The 19,146-nt window shown below is 30.0% G+C and overlaps 2 protein-coding genes across 4 annotated transcripts; one reads left to right on the top strand and one right to left on the bottom strand.

The window, feature by feature from the left end:
• The first annotated feature begins 1,403 nt into the window (after nt 1-1,403).
• LOC112789268 (protein TRAUCO) lies at nt 1,404-7,045 on the top strand. Of its 3 annotated transcripts, none has more exons than XR_011879490.1 (4): nt 1,404-2,705; nt 5,290-5,765; nt 6,061-6,167; nt 6,532-7,045. XR_011879490.1 is itself a non-coding variant. In XM_025831098.3 (2 exons), exons 1-2 carry the CDS (start codon nt 1,556-1,558, stop codon nt 5,553-5,555), a joined length of 1,416 nt encoding a protein of 471 aa, XP_025686883.1. In that variant the 5' UTR covers nt 1,404-1,555; the 3' UTR covers nt 5,556-5,909. The 3 variants fall into 3 exon arrangements, 1 of the variants encoding a protein (XP_025686883.1); XR_011879489.1 differs by having other exon boundaries at nt 6,056-6,167; XM_025831098.3 differs by lacking the exons at nt 6,061-6,167; nt 6,532-7,045 and having other exon boundaries at nt 5,290-5,909.
• LOC112789267 (ABC transporter G family member 15) lies at nt 6,179-15,343 on the bottom strand. The gene is made up of 8 exons (XM_025831096.3): nt 14,962-15,343; nt 12,518-12,597; nt 10,985-11,446; nt 9,314-9,436; nt 9,072-9,203; nt 7,912-8,469; nt 7,270-7,377; nt 6,179-6,755 (listed from the first exon to the last, which is right to left on the bottom strand). Exons 1-8 carry the CDS (start codon nt 15,200-15,202, stop codon nt 6,399-6,401), a joined length of 2,061 nt encoding a protein of 686 aa, XP_025686881.1. The 5' UTR covers nt 15,203-15,343; the 3' UTR covers nt 6,179-6,398.
• Between the last annotated feature and the right edge of the window lie 3,803 nt (nt 15,344-19,146).

Genomic DNA, 19,146 nt, shown 5'->3' with positions numbered 1-19,146 from the left:
CCCAATCATTCTATGAAGAACATCAACTACTAATACAAACAGAAAAAAAGACAGTGGGTCCCCTTATCGTAGACCCCTTTCCATTTAAAGGGTTTAGAGGAGGTCTCATTGATAAGAATCGATATAGATGCAGAGCACACACACTCCTTGATCCAATCCCTCCACTTAAGGCCAAATCCAATCTTGTGCAATACAATATCGACAAAACTCTACTTGACCCTATCATAAGCCTTTTAAAAATTCGGTTTAATAATCATTGGCCTCTCTTCCTAATTTGATGAGCCATATATAAAATTATGATGTTAAAATTTAAATATACATACAAAAATTCAATCAACAATATTTGTATAAAATGTATATTGAAATATAAAATATACATTGACTTGATTGTCAGAATCATTTTTAAGTATTAATCTCTTATCTAGTTTATGGACTGTTGCTAACTAGAAATCATTATTCATTTTTAAAATTAACTTAATTTAAATTATTTACCGCTGAACATACATAAATATATATAAATATATAATAATTAATTTACTAATTTTTTTAATATAAAAAGACGTTAATTTGTGTTAAGTTGAAAATCTGTATCAAATCTCAGTTATCAAATAGTAAAATAAGTAAATAAATCCAGAATAAGCAAATCTCCTAATCCAAAGTTATTGGGATATTTGCATATGCCAATGGTTTTTATGGATTAAATTTTTATTTTGATCCCTGAATTCACGTGATTACTTATTTTGGTTTTTGAAATTTAAAATTATCTATATTAATCTTCTAAATTCAAGTCTAAATATCAATGTGGTCTTTTAATTCTTTTCGGCGATGACTAGACAAACACAATGTTGAGATAACACCCTCTTTATCACGCTGGATGATGATGAGTAAACGACGTCGTTTATCCTTGGTACCCAAATAAGTCAGAAATATTGTCATTTTGTATATAAAGGGAGAAAAAACAATGGAGACCCAAAATAAAGTATTTTTCTTTTCCTCTGTCTCCACTATTCTTCATTTCTGACTTGTTTGGGTGTCAAGGATAAATGATGTCGTGTACTCATTATCCAACGTGGCAGGGAGAGTGTCGTATCAACATTTTATTTGTCTAGTCATCGTCATAAAGAGTCGAGGGACTATATTAATGCCCAAATTTAAATCTGGAAGACTAATATGAGTAATTTTAAATTTCGGAGACTAAATTGAATAATTACGTGAATAGGGACCAAAATGGTTATTTAGTCGATTTTTATGTCGTCTCTTCCTGTTCATTTTCTTTGGGACAAGGTTTTCTCTTTTTGTTTATGATAGTCAATATTGGGCCTACAATAACAGCCTAAAATCAATAAGCCCAGCCCAATCCAAAACATTTTAAAAAGCGAAACCCAACCCAATTGAGTAAAGGAATATTCTGTCGCTGTCAGTTCAGAGTTCTGAGTCTCAGAGTGTCTCTGTTATCGGAAGCGCTCTCTTTTCTTCTCCGAACCTCATAGAGTCATAGTCATAGTAATTGCACTCGGAAAATAAAATCAAATAAAGAAAAAACCCTAGAACCGCCATGGATAATTTAAAAGCTTCGTACAAAGACGAAGAGGAAGAAGACGGGGCACCAACCACCGCCGCCGTTGCGGCCGCTGACGCCGTCGTTGGCGACGCCCCGATTCCCAGTGACGCGGTAGCTGCCGGAGGAGGCACCGATACGGAATCAGCCGAAGTTCCTCCTGTAACAACCACCAGCACCGCCTCCGACACGCCAACGGAAGCTCAAAACGACGGCAGATCGGAGCCCGACCCTTCCGACATGTCTGATGACGAACCCGTCTCTGATGAAGGTTCCCTGAAGAAGTCGCCGAAGTCGCCTGCAAGAGACGATGGTGGCGGCGGTGACAACGACGAGGACGACGAGGAACCTCCCCCGAAGAAGCAGAAGCAGCTCTCCACATTGACCGCTGAAACCGTTACCGTTAAGATCGAATCTTCTCCGGTGGCTGCGGAATTGCCAGAAGGAGCTAGCAACGGCGACGCCAATGCGGCCGTGTCAACGCCGGCGACAACGGCCACGGGAACAACGGGGACGAATTCGAAGAAATCTAAGAAGAAGAACAACAATGTGTGGGTAACGAAATCGAAGAAATCAAAGAAGAAGAACAAGGCTAACAACAATAACAACAATCACCACGGCGCAAACGGCGAAGACACGGTGCTTATAACGCCGGTGCCGAGGTTCCCGGACAAGAGCGACGACACGGCGGAGATGAAGATCTGCCTCTCGAAGGTGTACAAGGCGGAGAAGGTTGAGCTGAGCGACGACCGAATGGTGGCAGGGAGCACGAAGGGCTACAGAATGGTGAGGGCAACGAGAGGGGTGGTTGAAGGAGCGTGGTACTTCGAAATTAGGGTTTTGCATTTGGGGGAAACAGGGCACACACGGTTGGGGTGGTCCACTGAGAAAGGTGACTTGCAGGCACCGGTTGGTTACGATGGGAATAGTTTTGGGTATAGGGATATTGATGGGAGTAAGGTGCATAAGGCTCTGAGGGAGAAGTATGGAGAAGAAGGGTATAAGGAAGGTGATGTTATTGGTTTCTATATCAACTTGCCTGAAGGGGAGAAGTATGCTCCAAAGCCACTGCATTTGGTTTGGTATAAAGGACAGAGATATGTTGTTGCTCAAGATGCTAAGGAAGATCCTCCCAAAGTTGTGCCTGGTGAGTGGTTTTTCTGTTCTTTTTCTTTGTTTTTGTCATGAACTCTGTTATCTTTTACTTTGGTGTAGTTGGTTTTCTGTTTAGTTATTGTGATTCTTGGTGTTTGAGGGTTGTGAATTAGAACTTCAGTTTTTTAGTGGGAATGAAGGCTGAATAACGGGGTTGATGGATGTGATGTGTTCTTAGTATTTAACAACGGATGCTTAATTTTTGCTAACTTAGTGGTTTAGTCCAAATTACCTGTTTGTGATTTAGGGTAATGAGGAGGGGGAAGATTTTCAATCATTTTTGTAGTACTGCATGGTTGTGAATGGTTTGAGACATTGAGTTATGGAATCCATTATTTTATCTAGACTCTGAAGCATGTGGAACTAAATACAGCTTGCCATGTTTTCAATCAAAGCATTCAAAGGAAATTGGTAACAGGTACGGAAGAAGGGAAAGCATTTTAAAAATATGTAAGATATAGAAAGCAGATCTGCAGAACATACTGAATAAAAAGTGAAGTCCTTCAACCAGCCATTGCATAGTTAACGGCTGTGAACGATTAATACCTCACGAACAAGCAAAGATATAGTCAGAAATGCATGTGTCTATTATTTGTGTGAAGGTGGCCAGAAATAGTCTGAGATTTTGCTCAGAACAGAGACTAGGCACTTAAGATTAAGAAAGCAGACATGAGAGATAGATGGCAGTGATGACAGTTTGAGAGTAGCTACCTGAGATGAGATACTTTGTCCAAGCGTGCCCCTCACAGCCAAGAAAAGATGAGACGGAAGAGAGTGAAATTTGACTGTTGAATGAGCTTTCCCTTGTTTTCCACAAGTGGGAAGAGTCAGAAAAATATGCTCTAAAATTTTATAACTATAGGTTAAAGGATATGAAGCACGGACACTTAATTTAGGTTGTGTCCACATGTTGGACATATTCCAGATAAACACTCGTCCGACTTGCTGGTGTTCTGTGTCAGACTATCTTAATAAAAAAAAAAAGTATTTCTCCAGACATGTTTAGACACACCCAAATATGATTGCGTATTGGCATATCTAATCTTATTCTTGGTCTATATTCTTGAAATGAGTTTAGAAATAATATATATTATTAATTATTAATACAAAAAGTTATCTAAAATATTTTGCATAATTAAAAAACACATAAAAAACAAAAGGCTAGTTTGTACTTTAATATCAATAAAATTTCAAGATATTATTATAATTTATTTACAAAATTCTATATATTTTATATATATGTTCTGTCCTTATACCTAACAAATTTGAAATTTGTGTGTCGGCGTTCTTGTGTTATGTCGTACCTCGTGTCCGTTAGACCGTGCTTCATAAGTTATAGAGGTGAGGGCAACGAAATTTTCATATGGCTCCACTATTTTCCCTTAGGTGGATGCTCAAGAACTTTGTTTTTAATACCTTTAGAAGTAATTTACCTATAAACTTCCTGAATGCCATGTGTTATATCGTCCTTCATCATTGATATCAGTGGCCATAAAAGCATATTGCTATGGCTTCATTTTTTAATTCTCTCATTATTGCTATTCTTTGCTCAAATTGGTATATCCTATTTGTCAAAAATTCAAATCCTTCTCATAAAATGCCTAGTGTGGTTCTTTGGAAGATAATGTATATGTGTGTTAGAAGTAATGCTAGGCTTGTTCCTCTATTGGATTGGTAGACATTGTCATTCTTCCCATTTGACAAAAAGTTTGAATAGTAAGTTATGGATCTAAGACTACATTGGGCCATCCTTTCTACATTTAATTCCTTATGGTTGGGAACAGACAATAGAAGGTAAAAAGGGGAAGAATTTTGCAAAGGATCAAGCTCCTCTAAAGTGAGGTTGGTAAAGTGAAAAAGTGAGAGTCTAATCACCCTTGATTCAAGATAGTGGGATGCATACGTTATGATTATTATAAGTTCAATGGTAATCAATATCTCACTTTATCACTTTACTAATCTCCTCATTTTAGAGAATCTTTTTCCACTTGGGAAATATAGGAGATATGAGACTGCAATGTTGGAATAAGGTCATTGATGGTATTCCTTAGCTAGATTTGTCCAAGAACCAGGATGACGTATGTAAAAATTGGCACAAAATTTTTGTGGATACATTATTTGATTGAGCAGCCTCAATATAAAATTGGTTGGAAGTGGTTAATAATACAATACAGTAAATTTATTGGTTTCTTTATGGCTGTTAATGGAGTTGTTGGACAAAACGCAATTAGATACAATCTAGGCAAATGATCATTGTTTTTGGATCTGGGATTTGATTGTATAAAGTATGGTCAGTACTACTGCATCTTTGGTTCATTATACACTATAGATATAATCACATTCCTTTTTGAATTCCGCAAACTGAATATCTGCTTATTGGAAATTAGGTGTGCTTGCTCTGTCTTGTTGGTTACTGTAGTAGCAAATCAGATTTTGTAAGTGTCATTGCTTGCGCTGTTATAAATTAAATTCCCTTGCCTGTAATATAAATTTTGAATTTCCTTTGCTGTAAGTTGTATTCTAAGTGTTCCATGTATATAAAAATCACCTGATTCCAAATATCATATTGTATGCAGGAAGTGAGATATCTTTCTTCAAAAATGGCGTGTGCCAAGGTGTAGCTTTCAAGGATCTTTTTGGTGGTCGATACTACCCTGCGGCTTCAATGTATACTCTCCCCAATGAACCAAACTGCATGGTCAAATTCAACTTTGGCCCCGACTTTGAATTCTTTCCCGAGGATTTCCAAGATCGGCCCATTCCCAAGCCAATGATTGAAGTTCCCTACCATGGTTTTGATAATCGAGTTGAAAATGGAGAGGCTACTGAGAAGAAACCGTGAAAAGGTTGATGCAGTTTGCATATATTATTAACTACGACTCTGCTGCAAAACCCTAGCGGTGCACACGCACTCTGCCTCTGCTGCATTTGATATATTTCTTTTTTTTTTTTCAATTTTAAAAGAAACTTACATTCTTTTCTGTTTCAAGCTTGATCCACTGTACACCATACCAGCTGAAGGTGACCTATGATTGCACCACCTTTGAAAAGTGTATGTGCTGCACACATGGTCTTATTCTTCTGTAACTCTAGATGGTTCCTGAATTGACTCAAATGACTAGCGTAGCTGTGTAAACTTATGAAACAGAGAAATTGTTCAAGTCGAATATATAAGAATTTCATGGCTTCGATAAGATATTATGCAGTTTCTCTGGCCTCGTCTCTTTCCAATATTCTTTTTCTTGTACATCTGTTATATCCATTGTTTACTATGCAGTTATGCATAATGCATGATTCTTTCACATAATTTGTTACAATCAAGTAAATGGCCTTTGTTCTCAGTACAGGCAAACTTAGAAGAATATAAGAAACAAATACGAAGTGAATATCAATCCCCTCATAGAAAATGGCCTGTATGTTGCAGATGGGTTTTCCAAAGCGTAATGATACTCAGGTATAATGCAGTACCACCAATGATATATAGTATATAGTATATAACTTCAGTGAACTTATTTTCCTTATATATCTGTTTCATTGTAGATAATGAAATAAGAGACATATTTCAACGTTTTGTTGTGGTCTTTTTTGTTTTCTAAATAAGTAAATTGTAAATTGTATAAGTTCTTTGCTTTGCAAGAGTTCTGATACAATATCAGTAGTATGTTGTTGTGTGATTGTTGTATCTTTAATGAATTGGTGAGTTGAGACCCTCTTGAGAAGACAAGGGATGCAGTGTTTGGTGCCTCTTTGAAGAGAAAGATGGTGTTTTCCTGAAAGATGGCCTCTTCTTGATGCGTTGCATTGCTTGCTTTGCATAGATACTATAAAGAAAATGTGAAGCGGGCTCTTTGAATCTGAGAATGATGAAAAAGAGAACTCTATGCATTATGAGGATGAAGACGACAGCAGCTAAGTCCCACCATTTTGAATATTCAATTCTCATGCCAAGCATGGTTGTGAGTATGGTTTCTCCTTTCAGCTTTGGACCACCTGGTACTAGAGGATCAAACTCCAGCCCAATCAAATCATTCTTGAATGCTCCCTGCATCCCCACGAATCATTATTAGGTAAGTCGAATGAATAATGTTACATGTACTCACTTTGCATTGTACATCAATTCTCATTACTATCAAGATGAAGTGTAATTAGTGGGACAACACCAAATCTCATGTGAGTCAACTGGTTATTCAATACAAAATGAGCTTAACACTTTTGGAGTTGAATAACAGATTACTACAGTTATGTTATGCATTATAAGTGCCATTTATCATTAGAATCTCGAGATGTAAACTACTTATAATTTGTCATTTTATAATTTTTCATATTACAATACTCACCTACACTACTTACGCACTCACACACACAATAGTGAGGGTTCACACAATTGCACCCACATCTAGCTTAGACAGCTCGAACCCGAGTGTGGTCTTTTCGGAGGCACAAGATATGCCATTATTACAAGGCTCCAACCACATTTTTTTTGTATCCATTTGATCATCACATACTTTTAAGAGGTTTTATAATGGTAATAATCCTGATGAAGTTATTATTATTACCTGTAATCCCCACGCCCCATAATTAATGTATGAAATTGGGTAACGCCAGAAGAATTTGGGAAGATCAGGGATCTGACGGAAGTAGCCAGCAGTCATCATCATTACACCCTGCACCCATATTACAACAGGTAATTAATAATAATTGCAAATTTCAATTATGTTTCATAAATGTGATGATAAGAGAGCATGTTCAAATGGTAAAAATTAGGATAAAGTATATTTTTTTATATATTTTTGAAAAGGTTCAAAAATATTTGTAATGTCTGATTTGCTTTAAGTTTGTCTCTAAAATTTTCGACAAGTTAAAAGGATAAAATTAAAATTTATTGAAAATATTAGTGGTAAAATTTAAATTTATCGAAAACGTTAGAGACAAAATTAAAACAAATTAAATAGTTTGATGCATTGTCAGTGTAAAATAGTTTTAGACATGCATCTGATTACGTAACGCCACATCAGCAAAAATAACTACATTTTACATTGACCGTGTAAATAATCATTCAAAAAATAACGGATGTGATTGCACGACTATGTTTTATACTGTGAATACATCAAAATTAAACTCATTAAAAATATTTTTAAAACTTTTCGAAAACAATAGAGACAAATGGTATACTTTAATTTTAAAATTATACGACTTACAATATATCCTGCTCCTATTATTACTCCCATGAGGAAGTTGGGAACTAAGGAAGCTATGATCATCATGGAACTCTCCACAACCGCAATGCAGCCAATAAGATCAAGGGTGATGTAACAAAGATGTGAAAATTCTGGACGAAACTTGACCATATAATAGGTTATGGTGGCAGTGGCAATGGACATCATTGAAACAAAGGGAAATGAAGAGAGAAAATTTGATAGAATGTAGACACTAATTCCATAATATCCGTTAAGCCTTTCTTTATGAAACACCTTCATTTCCTCTATGAAGGAGGGGAAGCCTCCAATGGACAAGAATGTCATGAAACCAGAAATGAAAGCCCCACATGCACCTCTTGCAAAGATGGCTCTGTAACTTGTTCCAACATCAAAGAAGATTGTTCCAACAGATAAAGATAATGCTATGTAGATTGCTAGCCTTATCCAATAGTACCCTACATCCCTACTCATGTTCACCAAAGATCTATGAGTCAATGTTGTTAGTTGCTTCCACCATTTCGCTTGATTCTTGCTTTTGCTTTCACCATCATATCCTTCCTGGAGTAATAATTGATTATTTAGTTAAAACGTGTCTTAAAGATTATTAATTATAAAATTTTAAACTTTTTAATCTAATAAATACATATAATTTTTATAAAGAGAATTTCAATTAGTAATTTTAACATGTGTTCTAAGAATATATATTAGTTAAATTCTAATAATACTAATAATATCAATGATTTCTTACTCCCTATATATGATTTGACATTAAATTAAATTACTCGTTCTACTAGAAACACAAATATTCGAGAGACAATAAAAAAATAAATCTAAATAAATTTAAAATTATTTTATTTTGTATTTTTGAATTATTACTTATTTTATTTTATATTTTTTAATTATTGCTTGAATAATTGAGTAATATTATGTGTAATAAGTGTATAATTATGAATAGTATAGGTTTAATTATAAATATTAAATTAAATAAAATAATTTTCAATTGTTATCTCCTAGTATTATACAAAATACTAAAAGTTCATTACCATCCCTTTTTATTTTTAATGAATCTTTGAAGTTTGAATGAATGTATCTAAATATATTAATTTAAAAATATACTAAAAAGTGAGAGATAGAAAGCAAATTAAAAAGAAAGAACTTACAAAGTTTGAGATTTGTTTGATTCTAGTTCTTGCGGCAGTTGCATATTCAGACCAACGGTATCTCTCAATGAGTTTTGCTCTGATTGCAGCAGTTGATAAGTTCCCTAATGATGGTGTTAATGAGTTTTGTTCCTGAAGATGAAAAGCAATAATAATAATATAATATTAATTAAATTAATTAATTACTCAATGAATTTAATCAAGGGAAGTGATGATTTAATTATGATATAAAGAACATATACATGGATTCTTTGGGAGGCCATGATGGTGGTTGTGACAGTATCAAAGTCTGAATTAATACAGCGAAGGAAATGATCAGAAGGGTTTCTTCTACTTGGACATGGGAACCCTGCTTTCCCAAAGAACTGCACAAATAAATGGACAAAATCATTTTTGTCATCAAAATAGGGTTTTGTGATCTAAGTGCTAAGCTAAACATATCCAAAATATTGAAAGGATTTTTAATCTAAATTTTCACCAAAATTTCATCTAAAATATGTTTAGAGGGAAAAAATGGAGTAAAATGACAATTTACATCCTTGAAGAATTAATTCGAACTAATTAATCCCTCAAAAAAATTATCAATTTGGTCCTTTGCGATAGTAAATAGTAAACATTTGATGTTCTGTGAATTTATCATATAAAATTTAACCGTGGATACATATTTATTTATGAAAGATTGTCATACAAATAATAATTTTTAGAGCAAAATTTCATCTATTTTGATAGGATACATGATAAATAGAGATCGATTAACAAAGATTATATAAAAACTAAAAAGATAATAAATGCTTCACGGTCTAAAACTACATCGTTTCCATGCTTACGTGACAACAACATAATATGTATGCACTATTATAAATAATGAAATAATTTTATTTCATTTTGCATTATCTATTAACGATAAGACATACTTTATTAACTTTAAAAATATATGTAAGTCAATCTCCAAATATTTTGGTCATTTAGTGGTTGTTTTATATGATTATAAATTGTTAATTTGTATACATTTTCAAAAGAGAAAGAATTTGAATCTTCTACATTTTAGATTTTTATTTTAGATGATAAAATGTGTTTTTTACTCTTAAATAATTTTTTTTTGTTTCGCTTATAAAATAAATTGTGAAAGATAAAACTTTATTCTTTAAAATGAGATTCAAAATTTAGAAGATTTAAATATTAGTAAACACTTTTTTTTCTTACATTCGAACCAACATTAACTAATTTTATACTTTTTTTCCCCTTTAAAAGTGTTAAGTCCCTAACTTTCTTCTTTAATTTTTAAAAATCAAGAGTTAAAACAACGTACATAACTTATGGTTCAAAAGTTTAAGATACATCTTCTAATAGTTATTTGACAACACAAGTTTTTTGTTTTGGTTGCCAACTATGAAAGTAGGACTATGAAAGTAGGAGTGAAAGTTTTCTAAATTTTCAATGTATTTAATGTTTTTTTTTTCATTTATAATAATCTTTAGGCTATTTTATTACCTCTATATATTCTCAATTGTTGTTGTGATAAAAAATAATCATAATAATAATAGATAGATTAAATTACTTTATTATTAATTCTTATAATTTTATTAAATTTATATATTTTTTTAATTGAGTCTCTACATTATTTTTAATTTTATAATTAAGTTATTGTCAGAATAAAAAATATTAAAATTAATAGAATATTTTTCTATAAATTGAAGATACCCATAATTAAAAAATTAATTGGACCTTTAATTAAATATTTTTTGGGAGGAATATTTCGTTAATTTTAACATTTTTAAGATGAAAAAGATCTAATTACAAAATTAAAAGTAATGTAAAGACTTAATTAAAAAATATATATATAAAAATCTATTTATAAATTTAATAAAATTAAAAAGACCAACAAAATAATTAAACTTAATAGATATATGTACCTCGAGTGAGTTTTGAGCTGGTCCAAAATAAATAGTTTGGCCTCCAGAAAGCAGGAAGAGATCATCAAAAAGTTGAAAAACCTCACTACTTGGTTGATGAATGGATGAAATTACAGTCTTGCCATCATGAGCAATGTTCCTCAAAGTTTGAATAACAAAATAAGCTGAGGCACTATCAAGGCCAGTGGTTGGTTCATCAAGGAACAAGAGACTAGGCCTTGTTAATATCTCAACTGCTATGCTTAGTCTTTTCCTTTCTCCACCACTTATTCCTCTCAAATGCCAATTCCCTATAACCCTATCTGCACAATCTTCAAGACCCATCTCCATTATTGTTCCTTCTACAATCTCATTTACCTCTTCTTTCCTCATTCTTGATGGAAGCCTTAGATTTGCTGAATAACTTATTGTTTCTCTCACTGTTAGTGTTCCCAACAATATGTCTTCTTGGGTCACATAAGCCTATAGTACGAATGTTTACATAACAAAATAATACATGTCATTAATTAGTATATTGATTAATTAAAATATAACAAAAAATTATTTAGTTTTTTCTTGATATACTAATAAAAAATCTTTAAAAGGACTATGTCATTTGAGTTATAACTCGTTAGTAACTGCTTAATCGCTTTAGTTATTTAAATAATAATTATTTACATAGTAGATATAAAAACTTGTTATTTTTATCTACATATAAATATGTAATTGGATATATAGTTAGTAAAATTTCTTTATACTACTACTAGCTGTTTATTAAAATTAAATTTTATGTAGATATTCTTAAACATTTTTCAAATTGTTAAATGAAAAAAAAATAGAAATTGGATCTCAATTAGAAGTATCTAACTTTTAATTCTTTTAATATTTAGGAGAATGGTAAGTGAAAGATTAGACTGTCATTTCTTGGTAACATATTTGGTAATGTATTTTCATAACCACTAACTTTAGAAGCTGGATATCATTACAAACAAATTTCAAAAAAATATTATATATACACTAAAAATTAAAAATTAATCGCCATGAATTTATATAAAAATATATGTATTATTTAATTTATTTGTATTATATATTTTATATTTTAATATTATTTAATACAAATAATTAATTTAGTGAGTATTTTCTTTTCTAACATGATTGAACAAACTTTCAACTAACAAACTTTCAAGTATATCTATTACTATCAATTTTTATACATCTGTTTAATTAATGCACATGTAGATGTACGAAAGATATGATGGCCAGATACAGTTATGCAAAATTTTCGGGTTTTTTTTATGAGAATAAGATGGGTGATATATTTTGACATAGTAATTTTTTATTATTTTTTAAATTGAGAGTTTAATTTTTGTACACCAAATTAAATCGTTTCACATTTGAGATTAATATCCTAATTCGAAAAGATATAGTTATTAATCCAATATAAAAATAAAAAATGGCAAAATTTTTCCTAAAAAAAAAAGATAGTAAGATATAAAAATGAAGGATATGGAATAATATACAAAAATAATATATATTGTGATCATAGTTACTTACAACACCACCATAGTCCAATCTTCTTTTCTTTCCATTTAAAAGCACATTTCCAGACAAGATAACATTCCTAGCGAGTCTACCTGCGATCAATAATTCCAATAATAATCTGAGGATGTTAATGTGCCACCATATATATTCATAATAAAAAATAATATTTGTATACTAAAATCAGCCACTAAAATCAGTCATTAGTATATTTGTGTATAAATATATGTATAATTTAATTTATTTTTAATGTATATTTGTATTTTAATATATATTTTATACTGGTGCCTAATTTTAGTGGCTGATTTTGGTTTACGCATAACATAACTCATTTATAATTTGTACATACACCTATTTCGTATATATATCTATGCTATGTAACGAACTATGCTTTATTATAATTAATGAAAATATTTCTCTTATTATTAATAACACCTTAAGAATTTGGTAACTGTTCATCATCACCATCCAACAATTTCTAAATCAATTAGTAGAACCTACCGTCCGATACACATGATTCTGAAAATCTCCACCTACCTTAACTTCTTTTAGTAGTGCATGTTTAATTAATAATTATACAGAACATTTTCGCCGAGGCCACTGTTAGGGCAATATAATAATTTTATATTTAATTTCCATTTAAAGCATAAGCATTAATTTTTCCCAAATACATGACAAATAATAGTGAAATTATTATTACTTGCAACCGTCCCTACCAAGGGTAGATGTTCAATAATAAATGAAATATGCTTTCTAAGATAATGTTCATCCAGATAGAGATGATTCTTTGTTTGATCCCATGAAATAAATAAATAAATAAATGAGGACAGTTGATGGTAGGGCTAACTTTAGCTATGTTAAAACTTGAAATAATTATCTTAGAAAGGCCAAGGAAGAATATTTTCTTTCAAATTAAATGAAGTGACAAATTAAATAGGATACTTTTTTAACTTTTCATATATTGCTCATTTATTCTATATAAAAAAAGAATCTGTAGCCTGTAGTAGTATAAATCATTATTGCTTACTATAGAATAAAAATAATTAATTTACATATATTAATAGTAAAAAATAGTAATCATGCTATTTAACTTTCAACAGCTGTTTTCTATGTTTTGTTGAGTTTTTGAATTTTTTTTGGTTAGTATTATCAAAGTATTATTTTATACTATTTTTGGCACTTAAAAAATAACCTCTACAATTAATTAACTACACCCTAATTATCTATGCAAGGACATGTTATGGGGCTCTCTTTGGCAGGGTACAATGGAACATCATGATTTAATAACATGATAAACTGCAGAGAAAGACTATTGGGTCTGTTTTATGAGTTTAATCTTGATACACTCAGTGTAAAATATATTTTACTTCCGTTCTTTAAGATGATCATTTATGTAGTCAATGTAAAAAATAATTATTTTTATTGATGTAACATTAAATGCACGTGTAAAATTATTTTATATTGACAGTACATCAAAATTAAATTCTTATTCTATTAAAGAAAAAAAATTTATACCATTTTTTCATCCACTTTTTAAGTTATTAGATGTAAATAAACAAAATTTAACCCCGAAAAAAAAAAAGAATAAAAAGATAAAAGTCATTTTTGTTAACTTATCTGAACAAATATTCAACTTTTGCAGTATGGTGTCAATGTATCAAATAAATTTGCATGATTTGATAATTTACTATGAAAATATTTGTCTTTGATCTAAAATAGATGGTCAATGGTAAAAATTTCTGAAGAAAATCTATATAAGGGTAATTTATTCATTCCCATCTTGTTGGGAGATAACAATAACTAACCCCACCACCATTTGATTCTATTTGAAATAATAAATATATGAGAAAGAGACATACTTATCACCTTTCAAAGTACATTATTTTATTCTATTCTATTCCATCATAGGATGATTTGAATCATATCACAATCACATCTAAGAGAAGCATGCAAATTGAAACAATGAACATGATAATCATTAATCAAGTTACTAAAAAAAAGGTTTTTGCAAATGGGTAGTTAATAGTTAATAGTTAATAGGATGTTTAGAAACTTTTATATCATAATTTAGACAAATTATAGAGTGTTTGTATCAACATGCATATTGGCCAATGCAAGGTTTCCCAATGGAAAGTAAAAAAAAATAAAATAAAATAATAATAACAATATAAAAACCAAAATAGAAGTATATATAATAACGAACATGAAAGCTAAGGCATGAAGAACCAAATATGAACATATTGAATGGTGAAAACTCAGCTACAATCAACTTCACGTGAAGTTGATAATTGATAGTCATTAGATGAAAATTTAGTCAAATCAATAAAATCATTTAACGATTCTTAGCTATCAACTTCATGTGAAGTCGAATGCAGTTGAGTTTTCACCATATTAAATATTATTATTATATTTGATGAAAAGATGGAAATGCAAAGGGTGATGAAAAAAAGTACAAAAACCTGCCAAAGAATCAAGAAGAGTGGATTTTCCAGAGCCAGAAGGACCCATAATAGCCATGATTCTGTTAGGTTCAGCATAGCCATTCAAGCCATTAAGCAACCTCCTTGTGTGTCCATTGCCAAAGTTTGGAACCACAACAGTTATGTCTTCCCAAACTAGGTACATTCCTCTCTTCTCACTTCCCTCATCATCACCATTACTTCCACTGCTAGTACTTGTTGTAATGCTTTTATTCTCCATTTCTCTCTCAAATCAAGAATACTAGACAAAACCCTGTACTTCTAGTACTCTTTGGTTTTTGGAAATAATCAAATATCAAGTAATAATAATAATATTATATATAACATTGCTGCACAGCTAGCTAGCTTATATATATAAATGAAATGTGTGTGCATGATCCACAGAAATGGAAAAATGGGTCACCACTTACAAAGTCACTTTTTAGGTATATATTATTATTATTATTATTATTATTTTTTGATGAGAAATTAATTAATGGTTTCGTTCTGATCTGTCCAAAACAAAACAACACAAGACAGTAATATATAGATGGGCAGCTATCGTTGTTAAATAATGATGGCCTCGGTCATGCATGTGAATTAAGGAGAAGTTGAAAAGGACACGTCTCATTATCTCAATCTCACTAAAATAATTAATAACTAGTTAGGGCAACATCAACTTAGAGCTTCTTCAGTCTTCGGATAATTATGAAAAGCTGCCTCTACTTTTAGTTTTAAGAGAAAGGAAATAAGTTAAATTTATAAGATTATATATATATATAAAGTTTAAAAGCTTGATATTTGCATGCAATAGACAAATGCTTTATTTTGCGCAAAGGAAAAGTCTAAGGACCAGCAGTTTTGTTGAATTTTGGCCAGTATTTAATCAGCAGAGAAAGGTGAGCCATTGGATGAAATCTTATACCAATCTCACACCATCAAATCATCATTGATGGTTAATTGATGGCTAACAATCACAAAAATTGCTGACCCCCTAACATTGTTCTTGCGCAAAATAATTTATGGCTAGTGTTAAATAGAGTTTAGATTCGTGAGAGTTTAATTTATTGCAAAATAATTTATATATATAATGCTTGCTCCCGCTTAAATTTTTTCTTTTGGTTTATAATCTTAAGCCATATAAGAGTAAAGGAAGACTCCCATCATGCATCATGTTATAAAAATATTATATTAATTAAACATATAATAATAAAATAAATTAATAAATTAATAATTTAAATTTAAACTCTAAAGTTATCGTTTTTTTTTCTCTAATATTATTTATCTATTAATATTTTTAAAAAAATTAGATTTAATTTTGTCCGTAACAATTATATCAATTGATATAATTTTTTCGGTTATAAGCATCATAAAACATCAATTTTTGCAACCATATAAAAAATAATTTTTAAATAATTATTTACTAACATATATAAAAAAGAGATATTTAATTGTATTAACAATAAAAAAATTATCTTTTAAAATATACAATCCAAAAAAAATTCTAAATTATGTTATTATTTTAATTTTTTATTTTATTTTATTTGCTAAATAATTCAAAAATTAATTATATTTTATAAAAATTATTATCGTATTATATATATGTAAAGTTAATATTTAATTTGATTTTTAAAATTTGAGGTCAGACTTAAATTGATTCTTAAAATTACAATTGACTTAATTTAAACATCAAAATTTACAATAATAACTAGTGTTAGTCCATGAATTAATTTTTGTGAACCGCACGTTGATTTTGCATGTTAGTTTACTAAGATTTGAACTCCTTGAGTAAGATTTTATGTGACTGATATTAGATCTCCTGTAAACTTTGATTGGTTTTTCAATATTCTCACGAAAACAACTATAACAAGTTTAATTTGAAAAATTTTGAGATTCTAGAAACAATAGTCAAATTTATGAAATTTCTAATAGATCTCGATTACATATGGAATCAAGTGAGCAAAAAAATCAAATCGTAATAAGTTAATATACCAAATCAATATGTCGTTAACAGAAATTAATTCAAAAATTAATACAAGTTACGATTACAAATTTTAAAATTTATTAAAATTTTAAAGATTAAATTAAATTTGATCTCAAATTTCAGATATAAAAAAAATATTAATTCATATTCTTTGCTTTTGCTTTCACTGTTAAAGTTGTTTAGATCTGTTGGTTGGACACAGGGGCTTCCAAAGTCGCAATAACTATCCTACTAAGGTTACAAGACGCAGTAATTACTCTCACCAAACCAACAAACCTCCTAAAATAAATTCCATAATGAAACTCAGAATCAAAAGCAGCATGGGGAACAGGGCTTTGAGGTTTGAACATTCAATATGGACAATAATATGTTGTTGTTTTAACCCCTTTTTTTTCTATCCTATTTTTCCATGTTTTTTTTTTTTATCACCGTTTATTCTCTGATTGACACCTCTACGTACACAAACTGTCACATATTTCAATTTCAATCTCTTGCTTCTTGGACAATTTCAATAATTAATAGTAACATACATATGTATACATGTACGGGTATTTGCAGTGCAGTTTGGATCGGTTTTAAGTAAAAAATTTATCTGATTTGAACACTAATTTTGTTTGTGATGCAGTTTGGATTGGATGACTTAAAAAAAAATCCGATCCGATCCAATTTCAAGCGGTTTGGATTTGATTGAATTTGCGGTTTTACAAATTAAAAAAATTAAATACATATAACAAGTCTTAACATCAAATTTTAAATAATATAATCAACAATAACATAACAAGTCTCAACAATATTTTTAAAAGCCAACGATAACAATAGAAATAAAATTATAGGTTAGTTAAAATAAATAAATAAATAACATTTTGAACATAAAAAATTTATTAAATAATAATAATACTGAATAATATAAAAATATATAACAAATTGAACATGTTATAAATATAATTGTAAATATAATAATAAAATAATAATATTATAGTACATTGTGCGGTTTAGATTGGATTGGATTAGTTATGAAAAGTAAATCCGAAATCCGATCCGATCCAACGGTTTGTAAAAAATAGAATCCAATCAAATTCGAATTAGTACAGTTTTAATCGGTTTTCAATTTGAATTGGATTGAATAAGCAGTTTAATTTGGATCAGTTTGAATTTGAACACCTCTGTATACATGATTGTTACTCAAACCAACTACATGAAAAAAAATGGGGCCGTTTAAAAAAAATGCTATTAATACATATTTTTTGGTGAGGTGGATTTTACCATAATTTCTCTAATAATTAATTTGTTTTTTTGTTTGTTTTCTCTTAAAAAAGAAAACAAAAAAAATGACGTCCCATCACTCTTTTTGTTAGCTAGTTCTAAATATAGGAAAGTGTTTAATAAGTAATAGGAAGAGTATTAAGTAATGTTGAATATGAATCACCAACTCCAACTGTGAATTAAATCTTCTGCCACATTATGAATTCAAAATTTGTTCTTTCAATATAATAGTGGGGACCTTTAAATTGACACAGTTTCCTTTCATTGGGCAATGGGCATAGTAAAAGCCCATCTCCTTCTTCATGCAAGCAGAATGTGTTTGCCTATAATATCATTTCATACTGTCTTTCCATTATCTTTATTGTCATATTTAAATGCTCCTAGTTGACCTACCTATCTGGGTTTTTTACTCTTTTATTTTAGGGTAAATCACCAAAAATATATTCCAATTATTTTTGTATTGATAAAAATATTTATAAATTTTATTATCAATAAAAATATTTTAAAATTAGTTTTAGAATGTGACAAAAATACTCATGTGATAAAAAATAAAGCACGTCTCTGATTACAACGAAGTATTTTTGTTATGTTTTTAAATTATTTAAAGATATTTTTATTAATAATAAAATTTGAGAATATTTTTGTCAATAAAAAAATAATTTAGATACAATTTTAGTAGTTTATCTATTATTTTATTTTAATGTCAAACAATGATCAAATCCAGTCACACGCTTTAACCATGACAAATAAATAATACCAACGTTTAAAAGGTTTTTTTATATTTGTAATATAAATATATTTTTGACTCGTTAATTAGTATATAGATATAAGATATATACATTTTAATTTATTGATAGAGTATTTGATGACTACATATGATATCAGTATATGTTTCATTCACATTTGAAATTATTTGTCCAAATTTAAATTGATAAGAA

Source organism: Arachis hypogaea, chromosome 3, assembly GCF_003086295.3.
Source record: "Arachis hypogaea cultivar Tifrunner chromosome 3, arahy.Tifrunner.gnm2.J5K5, whole genome shotgun sequence".
Classification (NCBI taxonomy): Eukaryota; Viridiplantae; Streptophyta; class Magnoliopsida; order Fabales; family Fabaceae; genus Arachis; species Arachis hypogaea.
This window is presented reverse-complemented; position numbering and strand designations above follow the sequence as displayed.